The sequence below is a fragment of the Colletes latitarsis genome, chromosome 3, assembly GCF_051014445.1.
Source record: "Colletes latitarsis isolate SP2378_abdomen chromosome 3, iyColLati1, whole genome shotgun sequence".
In the NCBI taxonomy this organism is placed as follows: Eukaryota; Metazoa; Arthropoda; class Insecta; order Hymenoptera; family Colletidae; genus Colletes; species Colletes latitarsis.
In genome coordinates this window covers 43,435,839-43,454,603 of record NC_135136.1, presented here as the reverse complement: position 1 = coordinate 43,454,603, position 18,765 = coordinate 43,435,839, and the positions used below count along the sequence as shown (strand labels likewise).

The 18,765-nt window shown below is 35.9% G+C and overlaps 1 protein-coding gene across 1 annotated transcript; it reads right to left on the bottom strand.

Annotated features, from left to right (window-relative positions):
- Nucleotides 1–3,297: 3,297 nt before the first annotated feature.
- Nucleotides 3,298–14,706, bottom strand: Ptp69d (Protein tyrosine phosphatase 69D). Its single transcript, XM_076761921.1, has 11 exons — nucleotides 14,371–14,706; nucleotides 12,335–12,640; nucleotides 11,666–12,253; nucleotides 11,295–11,588; nucleotides 10,956–11,215; nucleotides 10,131–10,878; nucleotides 9,806–10,052; nucleotides 8,718–9,729; nucleotides 8,328–8,615; nucleotides 7,462–7,890; nucleotides 3,298–7,380 (listed from the first exon to the last, which is right to left on the bottom strand). Exons 1-11 carry the CDS (start codon nucleotides 14,459–14,461, stop codon nucleotides 7,300–7,302), a joined length of 4,344 nt encoding a protein of 1,447 aa, XP_076618036.1. The 5' UTR covers nucleotides 14,462–14,706; the 3' UTR covers nucleotides 3,298–7,299.
- Nucleotides 14,707–18,765: the final 4,059 nt, after the last annotated feature.

The following is an 18,765-nucleotide window of genomic DNA, read 5'->3' as shown; positions in this document are numbered from 1 at the left end:
GGGCTGAGGGGGAGGAGGGGAGAGCTCAAATCGCGTGTATGGCTCATTATTGTGTCTTGTATTTCCTTTCACATCGAGTGCACCGTTACCGATATCGTTTTACAATTTTGTTGTTTTCATACAAAAAGGATGATTCGATGTTCAGCGCGGTTACATATTATCGTTTTGTAACGTTCGTAAATCGCGCTCGTGAGATCGGCAAATGATCATTGTCGTTACACGTATATATATTTTTTTCTCTTTATCTTTAGCATAACGTTCTTCCTCAAAGTAAATATACAAAATCTAAGGCTATACGTAATTAATCTTAATTCCTTCGTTATATTATACTATGTATACGAACATAATGTGTGGCAATGCAATGCGCGGCAATTTTCTTTCAATTTATACCGGTCTTAATGTTTCAAGTAATTTACAAAAGTCTGGTATATCGAGAGTCAACAAATAAGTTTTCGGAGACGGCGGTGGTAGGCCTTTCTTTTAGAACGTTTACGTTTTCATGTATTTGCTTTTGTTCGAAAGATACAAAGCTTGGAAAATCGTATCGGTTCCAAGCGTACCAGATGGAATGCCGTTCGTAGCAGCCGTTTTCGTTCGAATACCTTCCAACACATCCAATTTAAATAGTTTCATTTTTTATTATCGGATCGCGGTGAAAAATAGACTGAGGTGTACTTTTTCTAATCTTATCGTTTGAACGGAGTATAGTGAAGTCGCGTTATATCGCCGTAGACGGTGTTCTTCTAGGAGAGGAAGATTTTCAGAAACGGGCCGAGTACGTTCCCTCGTCATTCTCATACACTACCCCCAACCGCTGATTTACATACTTTCCCCCATCATTATAATATAAAAATAAAAGGAGATTCTAGAGGCCGAAATAGGACGAAAATCAAGAATAACAATTTGTTGATGGAGGCTTCGTTAAAAAGATGATTAACGAAGCCTCCGTCAACAAATTGATAGTCTTGATTTTCGTCTTATTTTAGCCTCTAGAATCTCCCATTAAAATTCTTCCCAGGGGTGGCCGAACACCCTGTAATTGTAATATTGTGGTTCTACTCGCACTGTAATTTAATTGTATTCACGCGGTAATTAGACGGTAATCAGACGGTAATCAAACGGTTGTTACACGGTATAATCATTTATGATTATGATTACACTGCCATTAGGTGGTAATTACCGTGTGATTAGATGTAATCGGATTACATTTTGCCCGACTCTGAATGCATGTCGATGCAAGTCGACCAGGCGGCGATATAATGCGACCACTGTCCTATTGGTATATTGGAAATTAAAAATGCAATCGAAAGCGAGCTGCTCGGATTTACGTACAATCGGTCGTTCGAAATAAACCATTTGAAAACATTATTAATCGCGCTAAGAGTAATTAATCTCGACGATAAATATAAATATACCTTACGATATATTAAAATGAAATTAAACCATGGAAATTCATAGCACATCCTCACATACAGTATACAACAAAACCTACGTATTTGTACATGGTAGTACGGTACATTATTCATGCATTAACGTTCAGAATTTTTATTTGACACGAGTGGACCGTCAAATAAATAAAAAAACATACACGCCGACGCAAACTATTCTCTGAACATTAATTTAACAAGTCTATACAGGTTGATAATTATGGGCTATGTAAAATATTTTATTGCTATATTTACGGAGTAAGCAATGTCATTGTAACCTGATGCGAAATCACAACTAATTATTTAATTAAAGAATACTTTCGATAATACTTTTACCTAGTATTCTTTTACGAAATCATCGACGTCTTTTCTCCGTAAACACGTTTTGACGACAAGGTATAATCGATCAAAATAGAAAATAAAATATATGCTGGGTGATATTCTTTGATCTGTAAAATTAGACATATTTTGGAAAGTACATTGTATCGGAGACACTCGACATATTTAATTATGCTTTCTCTTTAATTCTCTTGCATGTTCATTCTTTTCAATTCAACGTCCTTTCCAGGATATGTTTACTTACCTACAGACCAAAATTAAATACCCTTATACAATGTGGTGTTTTTAAGAAAAGCGTCATTTGTTTTTTCTTTTTTTCTTTTACTTTGAGTATCTATCGTTTAAAAAATGATCGCTATAAAACGCTTTCATAACGCTAACCGCTATTTACACTGAAAGAGTAATACATACGTATCTTATCGGTCAATAATCGTAGAGTATTCATATTTTGATAGTGTGTAAATATTTAAATAAAAATTAATTAGGCTAAATCGGACGCCTTGTGTACCGACTGATGCTATATGCGTATATGTGTTCAATCGGCGGTAATAAAACTTAACAAACTCTGTTAGTTTTAATCGCAGCACTGTTTGTAAGAGTAAATGTGCATAATACATGCAACGGTGGAGTATCAGACTATTTTCATGTATTGTTTATACGATGAGAATATTCGATAAAGTCTTTAAAAATCCAAGTATATCCATATCAAATGTAAAGATCATTTTCGGAGATTACTGAAATTAGCGATAAATCGAAATTACATATCAAAGTACAAGATTGATTATATAAAAACTGGTCTCTGTCGCCAGTTGTAAAAAATTAAGGATCGCGATTCATCGCATCTTAAACTCATCAGTCGCATAGAATATCACAGGAACGTTAGTAGGTGCCACTGAATTTATACATATTAGACATAAGATACATCTATTAGGTGTATGCATTGAACAAATACATTAGAATCTGAACATAACTGTAAGATCGTTTTAGTTAAATTTCGAATTAAAAACCTACATGTATTACTAGTTCCACATAACAATTCATTCAGAGTTTATTTTAAAATAATACTTTACGCATGTTGCACTAAACGAAGAACTGCACTATTCGCAACAAAAGAGATATTTTTTTAAAATATGTTTCTGTAGATGGAAAAATACAAGTAATGGTTAAAGCACTATGGAAATTAAATATAAGCATGTCAAATGCCCATGACGATGATCTTATTCAATACCGTTTCAAAATTCGTTTCATGTATCAAAATTGTAAAAAAGATTTTAATGCAAGCATCTCCGACTTCCAAGCAAAATAGAATGTCGTATGCAATGTGTTAGCAAACCGAAGACGTTTATCTTTCGGTTTTCTATTATGCTTGGCCAGTCTTACCTTCTTCTCCCAAGTGTAATAAGTTTGTGCTGCTACAATTGACATTTCCAATGATTATAGTAGAGAAAGCAAACTAATTACTTCGTCGAATAACGGTCAAAGGCATTTTCCTTAAAATGGAAAATTTCTTCTGTAAACATATTTATTTCAGCAGTTTCATGTTTTATAATTATTCGTCAAATGCAGCACAATCATATTCACAATATCATAACTCATTGCCATGGCAATTGCATAATTTACAAAGTTCTACACTAGTTCATTTCAGTACTATCTGCATGAAGATGCATTTAGCATAAATGACATCTTTAACGTGATGGTGACATATTAATCACTTTTTTCTGGGCACAAGAGTATTTAATACATTTCACTTGAATGACTATCCATCATAAAACCGCCGTCTCCTTTTTATTTTTACCAACTTCTTAGTCATACAACAGACATCACGCACATGTTCTTATAGAGCATGCTCCACTATAATTTGCACTACATGTTCCTAGCCAGTTATATAAAGCCATTTATCTTGAGACGAGTTAAAGTTCATTTCAGATCCATGATTAATTAAATTTTAATGGATTTTTGTATTTAAATGAAAGTTAACACATTAACATAGCACTGTATAACGACGTGTGCCATTGTAACATCTCTTTCTTTCTTTTTTTGCAAGAAAATGCTAATGCGAAATTGTCATTAACTTTAACTTATATCTGAGATACCTTCACAATATGCACCTAATAAAATAACAAGTTACTATCCTAATCGAAATATCAGTGTAGCTGAAAAAAATGGAAATATACTTGCTCTCTATTTGAATCTTTGTTTTCGATCGAACTGTATTAGAATCTTGTCATTTAGATTAATTTACAACAATGCTTTTAATGCTTCTAATTCATACACTGGCTGTAAAAAAGATCGATGTTTCTTTATACACATACTGTAAGGTCAGAACGCATAACAAGAATAATACATGTAGCTAATTACAAAACTATACATTACAATTAAAAAGTTGTATGCTATAGCAATGCTCGGTTACATTTATCATTCTATGTTATGCATTTTTTATGCACGTAAAATTACCTTTCAACTTTATGAAATAAGAATTTAACACAATTACTAATTCTGCGTATAATTCTTATTATATAATAAAATCGCAGATTCTATAAATAACAGTTATTGTTCTGTACTTAAACATCACTTATTTTCTCACTGGTAGTAACATAACAATATAAATTAAAACAGGTCCGTTACAGATAAGGCGCTGTGCTTGTAAATTTTGCTTTAGAAAATATAAGAAAGATTTGAGATTATTTGAAAAGAAATGGTTTAGTCTTTCCTACATACAATAACATGTCCGTATCGTTGATAATATTAAATTAATTATTAGATTTTTGTATGCGTATTGTGCGCGTTAATTTAACTTACAGAAAATTTTGTTTGCATTACACGATTTGTTCAGAGTATGGTGTCAGACAAAATGTGTAGGAATTTCCACCATGATGGGAATAATAATGTAATATTAACAGAGTCAATGCAAATAAGAAAACAATATCATAATGCTATATAATGGCATTGCATCGTCACAAAATTCTATCGAAATATTCACATATATCTATGTACAAATACAAAAATTTGAACAAAAGTAGCGTGAAATATTTCTGATTATAAAAATGTTTGCTTAGTGATTGTAAATATGCCCAATGAAATCGTTTATAAAGTCATAACTAAAATGTACTTAAACAAAAAAACTAATGCCAGATATTGTTCGGTAAATAGCAACTTTATGTTAGAACTCAAGCAGGCGGAAATTCATAGGCACTTCATACTTATGCAAGACACTTATAAATGTGTCAAGTGTGTCATGAGTATAAAAACAAATATTGTCACATCGTTCATTAATACATAAGCAACAGCGACAGGCGATAGTAATGATATCGTTACAGACGAAGAATATAGATCTCTTAGACTTCTATCGATTACAACATAATCGAAGCGCGAACTAGCAAACTAATTAGTTCTCGTGTAATAAGCTGATTATACACACATATACATCGAGTTGGGAATATGTATTAGCACAGAATGGAATGAAACTGATTAAAAAAAAAAAAAGAAAAAGAAAAGAAAAGGAAAGAAAAAATGTTTGCCGATCGATGTGATGTAAAATTTAATGTGATTGTCCCTTGCCGTAAATGAACGGCTTAGCAGCGCACGTGCCAGAATTAAAACTTGACTAGAGATGAACGAGCGTGCAAAGGAATACAATGTTACTGATTTCCATAATTTCCGTACTCCAAAGGTTCAATTTTTTTTCTTTCCTTATTTATATTAATCTCATCAATTTAGTTTTATTTTTTCGTTTCAATATAATTCACTGCAAAATAGAATACTGAGAGTTACGGGCAGTTCTTGCATCCGAAATAGTTTCATTTAATTTCAGTGCAATAATTTGAATGTTTTTAATTGTATATGAAATGTTATAGAACAATTATTTTAAAAATGTTAGGCATTTATACGAACTACTTAAAAAAAAATATTTCTGAAACTTAATGCGCCAAGTTGGATCAGATGCAGATGATTGTTCAAGGTCACTGGGAGACTACACCACCGTTTAGTTATTCTATTGTGTTATATCCTTTAACACAATAGGGGCAGGCCGATATGTCGTAAAAATAAAAAAGAGCGTCTAACTGATTTTGATTCAACTTGGTAATATAAATTCAATCTGATTAAGACTAAGAACTGTCCATGTCTCTTAGTATTCTCAAGTAAAAATATAGCTTCTTTTGTGCCGCGTAAGCCCTCCAATTACGTGCAACATTTTGTTGGTGTCTTACAAAGCACATTTACGGGCATGCCTCATACACACACGCGCGCACATACACACATACACACATACACACACACAGGCAGACAGACAGACAGATATCTAATTTTCTCATCATGTATGAAAAAGTAAAAAATGATTCTCCCGTGTATTACGATTTGCAGCAGTTCTGATGTAATACAAATAAGGTACAGATATTTTTCGCGCAGTTTAAACTGAATAAGAATATCAGTCTTTCTTTAGAAGAAAAATTAGCGCAGGCGTGTGAAACACGCTTATATGTATATGACACCGTATCTTACAAATAAACTTACACACATACGTGCGTGATATCATTAGTATATTGTAATGAAAGGTAGACCATAGTAGCGTTTGACCTCTCCTTGTCACATTGAACGGTAGAATAACAACACATGTTGGTAGAAATGTTTGGAAGAATACAAGAGTTCTTATTCAGCCTTGAACCATATGAACTTTACCACCTATGTTTGATCGTGTTCAAAGGAATATGCAACATAAAAATTAATCAGTTTTTATAAATCACAATTTCAAAGTAGTAATGCAATTTGTATTTTCAAAATTGAGCTTGAATATATTATACGACTATTACAATGCAAAAACACGATCAAATATTAAATCGGTAAGCTTATATGGTCCACTCATCAGAATGTTCGTACGTTTTATAAACATGCTCGATTTTTCACTAGTTCACCAAATAGTCATATTTGTTAATTAAAAAAAGCACTTACTTTGCTGTGTTAGTGCTTTTATAGAATGTTCCATTTCGATCACAAGAAGTTTTAATACACTATTTCGTGTTTTTTTTTCTTTTTTTTTTTTTTTTTGTTCTCGATATTATCAATAAAAACGAGTTATTCGGATAGCTTTACAACAGTTGTCGAGGGCATGGTATCACGAAGGTTATCACTGTTCTGCACTTTGTAACAATTAACCGACCAATGGTTAATTTAATTGGCAAAATTTCCATCGAACCAATTGTGCATTCAGTTTAATCCTACCAGTTTGAAAATGTGTGCCATTTGCTGCTTATTCCGTGTCATACAGGTAAAATGTCTTCGGTTCACACAATTAGACAGTCCGTGCATAAGCTGTTCAATTCTCAAAGGGGTTATAGTTTCTTATGCACGCATACATGTCAGTCAAAGTTCATGGATGTTGTGATCATTCACCAATACATTAGTGATTTCTTTGGTTGGCCCAATATACGTTCATTTGAGCATTTATACGTTTTCAAACACTTTTTGTACGTGAAATGTTTTTACGCGCTTGTTCACCAAACATTATTTAGGTTTTCCAATCGTACATTTCATGGTATTAAGATGCTGGTTCGTCGTCGGCCAAATTATGAAGATCTGAATAGTTGACAATAGCACGATGGAGAAATTCATATTGCGCCTGTAACATTTATTTAAATATTAAATTTAATTGTTACGGGCATCACGATAATTTTTATAACATCCAATGTAAGTTACGTACAAAGGCGCTGATCATGCCGTGTCTTTGAGAACGCAACTTCTTTGTCGTCGTAAAAATGTCTACGCGTTTCTCAGTTCGTAGCTGTTGAACCAATATACTAAGAGCGACGAACATAGAACTCCTATCGGACCCATAGCTGCAATGAACAACCAATGACCCGCTCGATTCAGTACCGTTTGTAAGCGTTTGATTTACAAGTTCTATAAGACCGCGTGTCACTTCAGGTACTTCTCCCTCTACTGTCGGCCACCCGTGGTACTGATACTGCGTCACAACCACATTTTCGTCGGTTTTTGTATTAGAAACACAGAACTCGCGACGAGTGTAATATGGACAACTCTCGCTTTGAATGTATCTAACTCTTATGTGGTCGTACACAGCTTCGTCGTCGGGCCAATATCGTGGACATTTTCGCGAACCTTCGTTTAGCTGAAATGAAGTTTTTATTGTAGTAACGCTACGTTTCTCCCGTCTTGGAACAATTATTTGTAGAAATTAAGAAAGCATCGACGATACTAAACGAGTATTACTTACTCACCTCGTTACAAAAGTGTAATTAGTTTCAAACATTACTTACATACTGATGTTATTATCGAAAGTCGGAGACACAGAAATATTTTTCACCCGACTGTTCTTATCTCTTTCTCTTTGCACGGAATTATTCAATCTTAATAATATTTAAAATATATTTATAAATTGTTCAAATGCTGTGTAATGTGCATTACAAAAAATTAATAATTTGTGTAACAAGCGAGTTGCGTGCCATATATCCAACTTTTACGCAACAAAGAGATTGAAAGGAATTAATAAAATAAAAAAAACCATCGAAGAATGTATTGGAGATAAAAGAGGAAAAATTTACTTACATCGGATAGCATTACAATTGTAGAAATGCATTGTTCAGAAATCATTCGCCAGAAATCTGCTATAGTAGTCTCTAGAGGGTCTTGAGTTATGACAAACGATTCGGAATTGTCATAGCCTTCGATAAATGATGCATTTATGTATGTTGAATGTTCTCTACCCGGAACAGGCGTAAGAATAACTCTATTTCTATCGTACGGTATTATTAATTCGCTTCTATTCTTGCTCTTGTTTTCTTCGCCTCCACCTACAGAGAATGATTTTCTATCTTCCAATACAGAGTTGATTTTCTACAAACACAATATATAAGTTGCATAATAAATCTATTAATGTGTTTTTTTTCTTTTTTTTTTTATTGTAATCCTAACGTTTGAGAAAAATTCTTCACTCACATCATACTCTTCTTCCATTCTACATTTTTCTTTGCCATTGTCTCTCTGTCTCAATTTCGCAACAGAAGCTTTTAGCTGAGAAGCTGGAATCTCTGTGTCCCCGTATTGCGCCATTTCCATTAATGCGCGATAAATGAAAATATACTGTTTCAGCGATTGCACTAAGAAATTCCGTTGGTGTCTCAAATCGCAGACCGTGTTGAATATCGAAACTTGACCTTCTTCCGCAAGTTGTTGCAACAAAGAGTCTAATGCGACCAATGTTCCTGTTCGTCCTACACCCGCGCTACAATGCACCAATATTGGTCCCTTCTCTAACGAATAAGCTTCATTCACTCTCTTTATGAATCTCAATATTGCGTGAGGATGTTCTGGTGCCATAAAGTCTTTCCAAACCAAGAAGTGATACTGAACGATAGTACGCGCGTCTCTTTCACCGAGTCGTGTCATTTTCAATTCACGCACAACGTAGTCCGAGAAAGCCCTTTCTCGAATGTGTTCGACGGTGATGTCTCCAAAGTTTTTCGTTTCTCCTTTGTCTGGCCAATATTTCGCGCATTTCGTTTTCGAGTACTCTTCGAGATTTGTCAGCATGAGTATTAGCTCAAGATGTTGTTCCCAAATCATTCTCCAGTAATCGCAAACAGTATTTTCCATCGGACCTTGAGCGCATATAAATTTCTTGCGCTCTTTGTAACCCAGTACAAAGTTAGCATTTATATAGTCAGATCCGCAAATACCATCCATCTGAGCTAATCGTATTCTAGTCTGATCGTAACACTTTATATCTGGATAACGATTTTTGTAGAGATTTTCGCGTGCTTCCGAAGCTCTCGTGGTACGGTCTGTAAATCTATCCGGCAACAATTCGAATTCATGTTGAAATCCGTAATCGGAATCTCGGTGTCGTTCAAGATACGACTGAAGTAGTTCGCTTCTAGGAATAGGGGGCATATCCGGTGGACTCGCGGCTACAAGTTGATGTCTTCCTCTGAGACTTCTGCACAGATGCCTACCAGAAAACGGCATTTATTAGGTATATGAAACTATACTATGACTCTAATACTTATTTAACGTTTTTTTTTTACCTGAAACTATTTCTTAGTGTAATGATTTCTTCGCCTCTTTGCTGCACACGTTTTGTGTATCTGTGCAATACACAAAGTGCGATCAGAAGAATAATGATGATCAATATAAGAGCAACCGATATTTGTAGAATGACGCTGAGTGTAGTCACTTCAGATGAAGCTATAGTCCCAGGATCCAATCCCCCGTAAAGAGGATTGAAATAATTGCTGTAGGCTGGTAAAAGTTGATCCTCTTGGATTCCAAATACTATAAAATAAATTTTGCTGCACAATTTACTAATTTAGACACAGATACTGAGAATTTAACTATAAATGTTATACATACCAATAACTTCAATGAAACCGGTATAATTGGATTTTTCATCCAAAGAGCCATCCTGTGGGTTGTACGACGGTAGTTCGGAAGATCCGTCGGTACTCTTTATCTTTTGAGTGGCCATATTTTCTCGTTTTCTTCTTGCTACATTCTCGGTATGGTTGCCGTTTATTATACTCGGAACCGTTGTCTCTATTTTTTGGGTAGTAATGGTTATTGTTGGGGAAGAAGTTGTAGTCGTCGGCAGTGATGTCATAGTTGTTGCAGGTGTTGCGTTGAGCGTTGCTATAGTTGTTTGAACTTCAGGAACAAAATGTAATACTGGCGGAGCTGCTTTTGGCCTCAGTCCAATACATTTGTCACACATAGAGCTACCGTTGAACGATTCGCCGTCACCAAGGAAAATCTCTGATATTAATCGATCGCTGTCGAATGTTTCGGCAACGTAAGCACCCCCGGAAGGCGAATTGTGAGCGTAATGATACGAATATACACCAATTTCCTCAGGTGGTGGTAAATCCGTAACGCTTTTCTGAGGCGCTAACTTAACCAGATAAACTCGATAGCAACAAATAGGGCCATTCCTCTCTGTAATACGTGGAAGGTACAGTTTAAATAACTGTTTACCTTGATTTTCGATTTTTCGCCATGTTCGCATATTCAAGCTATCTCTATCTGGAATGGTAACTGGCGTAGTGCAATTGCCAACAGTATCCTTTCCTGGTGTACGCGATCTAGTGACACCGTGTACACGGACCTTTTAAAAAAACATTGTCAATTATAACCCCATGTACAAACGTCTTAATCTTTAGAGAAACTTGACAAAATATGTACCGTGTAATTTGTATTAGGCGGTATCTGATTGAAATGCGTACTATTCCTTTTATAAACGCTCCAATTTTGTGGTCCCCACTTATCGATATCTAAACGACCCATATCATTTTTAAATTTAGCAACGCCGGTTAATTGTATATTGTAGCGAGTAATAACGCCGTTTGACTTTTCTGGGTGGGCCCACGTGATGGAGATAAAACTAGAGCTACTTATGTTATCAAATCGACAGTTAACGGATAAATTCTGAGGAGGGCTGGCCACTAAAATTAAGACCAAGTAATTAGTTTAGAGTTTTTAGAATGCTTGTGCCATTAAGTTTACGGTTATTAAAAGTTTTACCCCCATCTAAAGTAGTGCCATTCACTTCAGTGCTCCAATTTCCACATTCTTTTGTATATTCACTGCACGCAGCGATTCTAAAATTATACGTAGTCGCAGGATCAAGATCAACAAATGCGTATACAGTAAACGGTTGCGCTGGGTATACTGCTTCTCTTTTCTGTTCCCCATGAGTAGCCATTAAATTGTAATAATGAACGTGTTCTTTTAAATCAGATGGTGGTACTGTCCAGCCTATTGTAATTGAATTCTCAGTGACACCATTAACAGAAACTTTTGGCACAAATATAGGATCTGCAACAGAGTTTGGCAATAAGATATTCATTGGACTAAAACGAGAATACATACGACGAAAATATTTCATTCCATACCTTTTTCGAGCGTAGTAATCCAACGAGGATCGAATCTCACGTGTGATTCACCTACAACATTTGTAGCACTAATTGCAATTTGATACGCGGTACCACTTTCAAAACCTTTTAAAACGTAACTCGAATTACCGCCGCCAATTTGTTCAATGTAATAGTGATACTGGTCTGTTCCATTCTTCATATGTTGAATAAAATATTTTTTAATCGGTTCATTGCCGTCGTTTACAGTCCAGTTCAAAAATATACTTCCAGCACCAACAGCTTTCATAAAATCAATGCTGACTTTTGGTACATCGATTACAAAAAGGTGCCTATAAGCGCTAATTTCGCCATTGTAATCGCGTGCCTTACAAATATACGTTCCATTATCTTTATGCGTTAAACTTGTAAATTCTAAAGTCAATATCGTGTAAGTTTCGTTTATCTGTGTAACAGTAGTAAGATCTTTTAAATGTTCTGTACTTTCGGAATTGTTCCCTTTTAACCAAGTAAATTGGGATAATGGATAACCATGCATATGACACGTTAAGTTAGCAGCCTCCATTACTTTGGCCCTAATATCTTCTCCAGCTGTTACTCTACCTGGTTCTAGGGTAAAAGCAATTCTTTGTTAAAGGTGTGAATGATGAAATATTTATGTTTATAACAATTATGATAGTCTGTATTTACCAATAACTCTGATATGAACATCTTTCTCCAGTAATTCTCCATCTGCAGTTTGTGCCACGCATTTATAATCTCCTGTATCGTTTCTACTAGCTTGTTTAATATCCAAACGTCCTCCAGATTCATAATCCTTAATCGTGGTGAGGTTTCTTCCATTACTGGTCCACCATATTTGACCCAGTACATTCAATTTACATATCAGCGAAGGTGTACTGCCAGCCTCTATGCCTTCTAAATCTTGAGATGCTGTAATTTCTAAGGTCGATGGATTTTCATTTTTTCTTTCGGCGGCGTCTATTTTCTCTACACCTATGTTTGAACATGCAAAAAAATATATTTAAATACGATTAATCATTTTTAACATACTATCGATATTTAAAGAAAATTTCGATAAGAATAAGAGTAAAAGATTAGTAAAAATTATTTTATTTTTCGTATATATTTACGAGGAAAAAGAAACTTTTTCCCATGTAACGTGCAAATGAACTAAGTAGTCGGCTCGTTAATTCATTGAAACTGCAGCAGCAGAGTTGTATAAATTGGCTAAGTTTTGTCTTGATGCTTGAAATAACTAAAGAACTTGAGTACATTTTGCTAAAACGTATTTCACGATTGAAAATATATCATTTAACTTTTAGCAATTTGTTTAATACACTTATAATTTATTGATTAATTAAAAATTAACGCGGGTAAATTAACATACAGCGCGGGAAAGAAAAAAAACAATGAACCTTTAAATCGTTTCATTTTATTTTAAGTATTTTTTATATTTAACGTTAAACACATACATATACGTCTTGTAAATTCTTTAATGAGTATAACGCGTATCGTCGTATTAGTATCGATGTTTAAATGAACGGTGTCATTTTCCCACATAAAGTGTCTTTTTTATTCAATTACATGTAACATTATACGATTAAGTTCTGGACGAAAAAGAAGAAAAATAATAATACACGTATACATATATCACTCGTTTGTGAAAAATAGAGAAATAACATTTGGTAAATTTACGATAATCACATAGCAAATATAGCATTTTTATTTTCCGTAAAAAATATATTGTGATATCGTACTTTGCGGTACAAATTAACGTAAACATATAAAACGTAAGCATACGCGAAATAAAGACTATTAATTTGTACTTAAAAAATTGTATTTTTTACTCTATACATTCTTAGGTTGTAACGGAAGTTATTAAAATAATTCATATTTTCTAATTCTTAGTATCAATTAAATTACGCAGAAAATTTTTTAAATTAGTACTTCTCATATTCTAAAACTTGGTAATCGAAAATTATTATTTGGTATAATTTAATGTTTATATTGAACCAAGTACCGGAACAAACATTTTTACTTCCTTCTATACGAACGTAGAAAACGTGTTGTGTAGCGGAAATCGACTTGTAAGTGACAATATAGTTGGAAAAAAATTTCAGTGAATAACAAATTCAACGACAAACAAAGTTTCAATAATCTTATAAAAAATTATACATAGGTATATCATATTATCGTTTAAAGTTGCATCGATCGATCTGAACCCATAAAACGACAAAGATGAATGTACATTACACGCAACAATATATTAATTCTATCATCTTTCTAGTAACTGATGGACCGTGAAATTCAAATATAAATAACGATAGTGTAATAAAGGAAAAGATAGAACTCGAGGGTGCATCGAATGATAAATGATTTAAACGATCAAGATACACTGGTGACATTCGATATCTTTTTCTATTGTTAATCAATCGTGTACGGCGGTAAGTTTACGCACGCCTGTTCATCCATCGGCCTGTTCGATTTTCGTTCGTGTCGTTGTCTCGTTACCCGTTTGAAGTAGAAAGTATTTAACAGAAGAACAACAAACGGAAGGACGACGAATGACAGACAAGCAGCACATTGTGTATCAGTAACTACCTCGCTTATGTATAACGTCCGTTGCATCGTTCGTGCGGCGTTCGATGCGAAAGAGCGGAGGAAGCTATCGTCGCGTTCAAGCCGATCGTGAGTCTGTTCGCGAGAACGTTCACGAAACTTACCGGATTCGTCAAGGCCGGCGGCGATAAGTACGAAAAAGCAGAGTATCGTCAAAAGGATACTCGACATCGGTAGACCACTTTGGGGAAACATGGCGTCGTGACAACCGGGCGTGAGCGTTGTATCCCTGGCCCTTTTTCCCACTTCCTGCCACCTTCGTGTACGTTCTCGATTCCTTTCACAATCCCATGACGTGCGACTAGCGTCGCCTGTCCATTTTAATCACGGGTTCGATTCACTGTTTCATATCACGCCCCGCACTTACGTGCGTCGCACTTTTCCTAGAGATGCTCGGGCACACACTTCGCGAATCTCACCCCGTAATAGTGCTAGTGAAACTGAATCACATTATGCGACTGTATACGTAGGTGCTCGGCGAACAGTACGCCGCCAAATGCGAACGATTGATACTGCCCTCCGTCGGGGCTTTCCTCCACGTCCAGACACGCGTGTCGATAACGGCGAAGATTGTCCAGAGAACGAGTAAATTCTCTCGAGTGCAAACCTAATCACACTTTAAATGGAAGAATCCGATGTGTAAGGTATACAATAAATCTGTACTATTCCAATAGTTAATGGCTACAAATTTATAATAGTTCCTCTAAATATCGTATCAAATTGTTAATAATAACTACTCTGTACACCCTATAAAGGAACAAAGACTTTTCTACGTTTATTAACTTTACTGATTTCAATAAGTCAATTGGCTATCGAATCACTGGTTTTTTACCAAGTCGATATTTCAGTTTGCGTAACGCCAACTTCTACAAGATGCATAGTCTATCCTATGCCTCGTCTGTGCTCCAATCCGTGCGACAGAAAATAACGTTGCACGTAGTAACGTTTATTCCATATCTCGTCTCCGATATCGCCACGGACGAGGTATACAAGTAGACTTTTCACCTTATGGATTTTCGTGGCCCAATCTGACTGCCATACCGACCTGAAAATTCGGAGGTGATTTTAGCGTCCTCTTCTCACGGATGGCGGTCAGTTGAGAAACTATTCACTGAATTAGTATTGATAGGCACGCAGCTGTAGTGTTGCGTACATACATGTGAATTCATTTCTGAATCTGTTGGTAACGTTGCGAATGACACGAAAATGGTAATGGAGTTTCGAGACACCATAAAAATAGGCCGAAAAAATACATTGGATGATACTAGAATCTTTGATGAATCAATGAGAATCAAAAATAATCTAGCGAAGAAGCTCTATATTTACGATGACCTATGCAAAGCGGATCGCAGCCAATTTGCTAATATTATTTAGTTTTTAATTAATAATTGCATTACCCAGCTAAGAGCGATACGATTATTAATTAAACGTAAATAATATTACCCAGGTCTCACCACGAGGAGGTTGCTGCGAGTGGAGACCCGAAGGGAGATAGATGGAATCAAAGTTCCATCGATCTCCCTTTTACATCCTTAGAAACTAGATTACTAAACTAGAGAGATAGAAGGAAGCAATGTTCCTTCGATCTTCTAGTTTAGTTGTAGCAAGTAATTATTTTATTGAAAAAGGAGTGAAGCTAAATTGTGGGATACGCGACGCGACGCGATGCTGAACCGTGCAGCAGATCTTCGGATCGAATCGACACTACCCTTGGTAGATTGATTTCTATTTCTAGAAATCGATCTATCATTGGCAGGCGACTAGATCTTTCGGACAAACTGGACGGCCGATCACATGTTTCGTTCGACGAAACAGTGGTGACCGAAGCAGGAAACGAGAGAACGAGTCGAGAGAAGCTACTTGTTAAATAATTACTTGGTAACATTGGGAGACGCATACGATAGGGACTTAAAATTAACGTCGAAGTTCAAGTCTAGTCAACTTGAAGCTAAACTACGGACGATAGAAGGAAACAAAGTTCCTTGATTTAGTTGTACCAAGCAATTATGTGGTTAAAAAGAGGGATGAAGCTAAATCGTGGGATACGCGACTCGACGCGACGCGATGCTGAACCGTGCAGCGGATCCGAGGATCGAACCTACTGCCCTTGCTAACTCGATCTCAACAAGAAAACAGAGAACTGCAACCCCGAGTCGAGGTCTCCATTTCTCCAACGCAACCCGCCGGGAGCCCGAAGGACCCGACTTAGGTTGTCTGACAAAAGAGAGAGTACCTGAAACGGGGTCGACTTCCGCTGGAAGGTATGCGTTTCCGCAGAATACGGAAACTCCACACCTTCCAGCGAAGTGCCGTTTTCCCTCAATCAAGCTTACCAAGGGAAGGCGATTAGATCTGTAGGACCAGATACACGGCCGATCACATGTTTCAATCGATGAAACAGCGGTGACCGAAGCTAGAAACGAGGGAACGAGAAAACGAGAAGCTACTTATTGAATAATTGCTTGGTAAAACGCGAAAATATGTACAATAAAGAAATCTTCGACGTTAATTTTAAGATTCGCGACGAAGCTTATGACTAATCAACTTGGAATGAGAAATCCCCCGATGGTTGTGGCGTATTCCTTCGATGTCCTTGCGATTATTCTAAATTTAAACTGAAATCATAATTAATATTTATATTAGTGAGATATGGAAGGAAATTAAGCAAAATATTACAAGAATTTAAGCTGAAACATAAAAATAAAAATCTTATATTAATGAGTGTCATCGAAACAAATATGGTATATGCATCGACACAATGTTATAGATATCAAAATGAACATTCGTAATAATGGAAGAAACTTGGATCGAGACACCAGATTGAATCAACACCAAACAATCAAACAAAGTACCTCCGCAGATTATTACGAGAATTCGAGAACAGAAACAAAGATGGAACAGAATTGAAAATCCAACGATGAAATCGAAGAGTGGAAATATCCAAGAATTAAACAAAATTATTGACATCAAAATTCATAAAATAGTATGCAAACAAAAATGGTATATGATTCAACACAATCGTGCCAATTCAAAATATAAGGCAACAGAAGAAATAGAGGAAAACATAATAATCAGATAAAACGGGACAGTCAAACAACATTGAATTATGACCAAACAAATAAAATAAACTGGTCAGTTTTGTGATAATAATATAAATAAGTAAAGTGGGCTTACTACTTGTTGAGCATTAGTTACCATTACCAAGGAAGCAGCACCAGAGGTCCAGCTGTAACATAAGAAACGATTCGTAATTTAGCAAAAGCGATGGATAGTTCCATAACGTTTAATTGGTATCAAACGACAAAATAGAAGTGGGGAGAGCAATTTTAAATAGTTCTTACCAGTGGTCATCACGGTCCGGCACTGGTCAGTAGTGGTCAGTAGTGGTCAGTAGTTGGATCTCCACTGGTCAGCACTGGTCAGTAGTGGTCAGTCCTGGTCAGTCCTGGTCACTCCTGGTCACTCCTGGTCCCCCCAGTGGTCAGCGGTGCACGAATGGCCTGACTTTGGCCCGCGAGACCCGATTCCCCTGGATGCTCCAGGGGTACTGAAGAATTTGTCCAGCGGTAGTCTTCGAGTGGGGAAGTCGAAGAGTGGGGAGACAGTGTCAACGTGAAGAGTTAAGAACCGCTTGGTCTAAAGAACAACATTATTTCGATTGGTCCCAACTCTTGACCATTTCTGGATCTTCACTGGACCGTTGACCTCGATGTCAACCTCACTGCTGACCATCAGTGACCATAAGCTAGTGATCATCGACCCGTTAAAACTATTACGAAGATTAAAGCCTTCTTACGAGGATCCCCTTACAATTTGATGCGTGATCTTTTTAATATTTAGTTCCACTTTAGAAGAGTGTATCTCATGTTATAAGACACTCGTGGTACAGTGATATAATGGTAATGGGGGGGCTCTAGAACCCCAGAAAAATAGGCCAAAAAAATACATTGGGTGAAAGGTCTACTCGCATACCTCGTCTGTGGTACAACAATTTATTATAGGAATTACCGATTACTATTGAGAAAAATTTTGAATACATTTTATAGACAGTACGCTATGCTATCTTTATGCAATTTTAAACTCTTTGGTTTTAAGTATACGAGAGACGTGACTGCGTGCATTGTGTTTTTCGGATTACATAAAATATAGTTTTATATCGCGTTAAGTGTAATATACATTAACTTGAGATTACGAATGTGAGACTGGGTTAAGTTAATAAATTTGGACCAAAATTAATTTTTATAGCAAAAAAGAATGTATTGCCGTACGGAAGATTGCACAGTCATCTACGGCAGATCATCCAAGTTTCTTGAGAAATAGTTTGTTGTTTTCGAGGCTAGATGGCGCGTCAAGTATGTGCAATCGAAAATTATTTTCAATTATTATTACTCATTTATTTAATTTATTTATTACAGTTTCGTTATCATCGAAGCAAGAAATGAATAATCGCTGAATAAAAAGGAAAGATACAAAGATCAAACGATTCGCAGTACACACAT

Excerpts from the sequence above, each read along its gene's own strand:
- Ptp69d (XM_076761921.1), bottom strand. The coding sequence starts at position 14,461 with ATGTTTCCCCAAAGTGGTCTACCGATGTCGAGTATCCTTTTGACGATA. Across the intron at positions 9,730-9,805 it reads ACACTAAGAAATAGTTTCAG|GCATCTGTGCAGAAGTCTCA; the intron begins GTAAAAAAAAAA and ends GTTTTCTGGTAG. Across the intron at positions 7,891-8,327 it reads CAATTGTAATGCTATCCGAT|CTAAACGAAGGTTCGCGAAA; the intron begins GTAAGTAAATTT and ends ACTTCATTTCAG.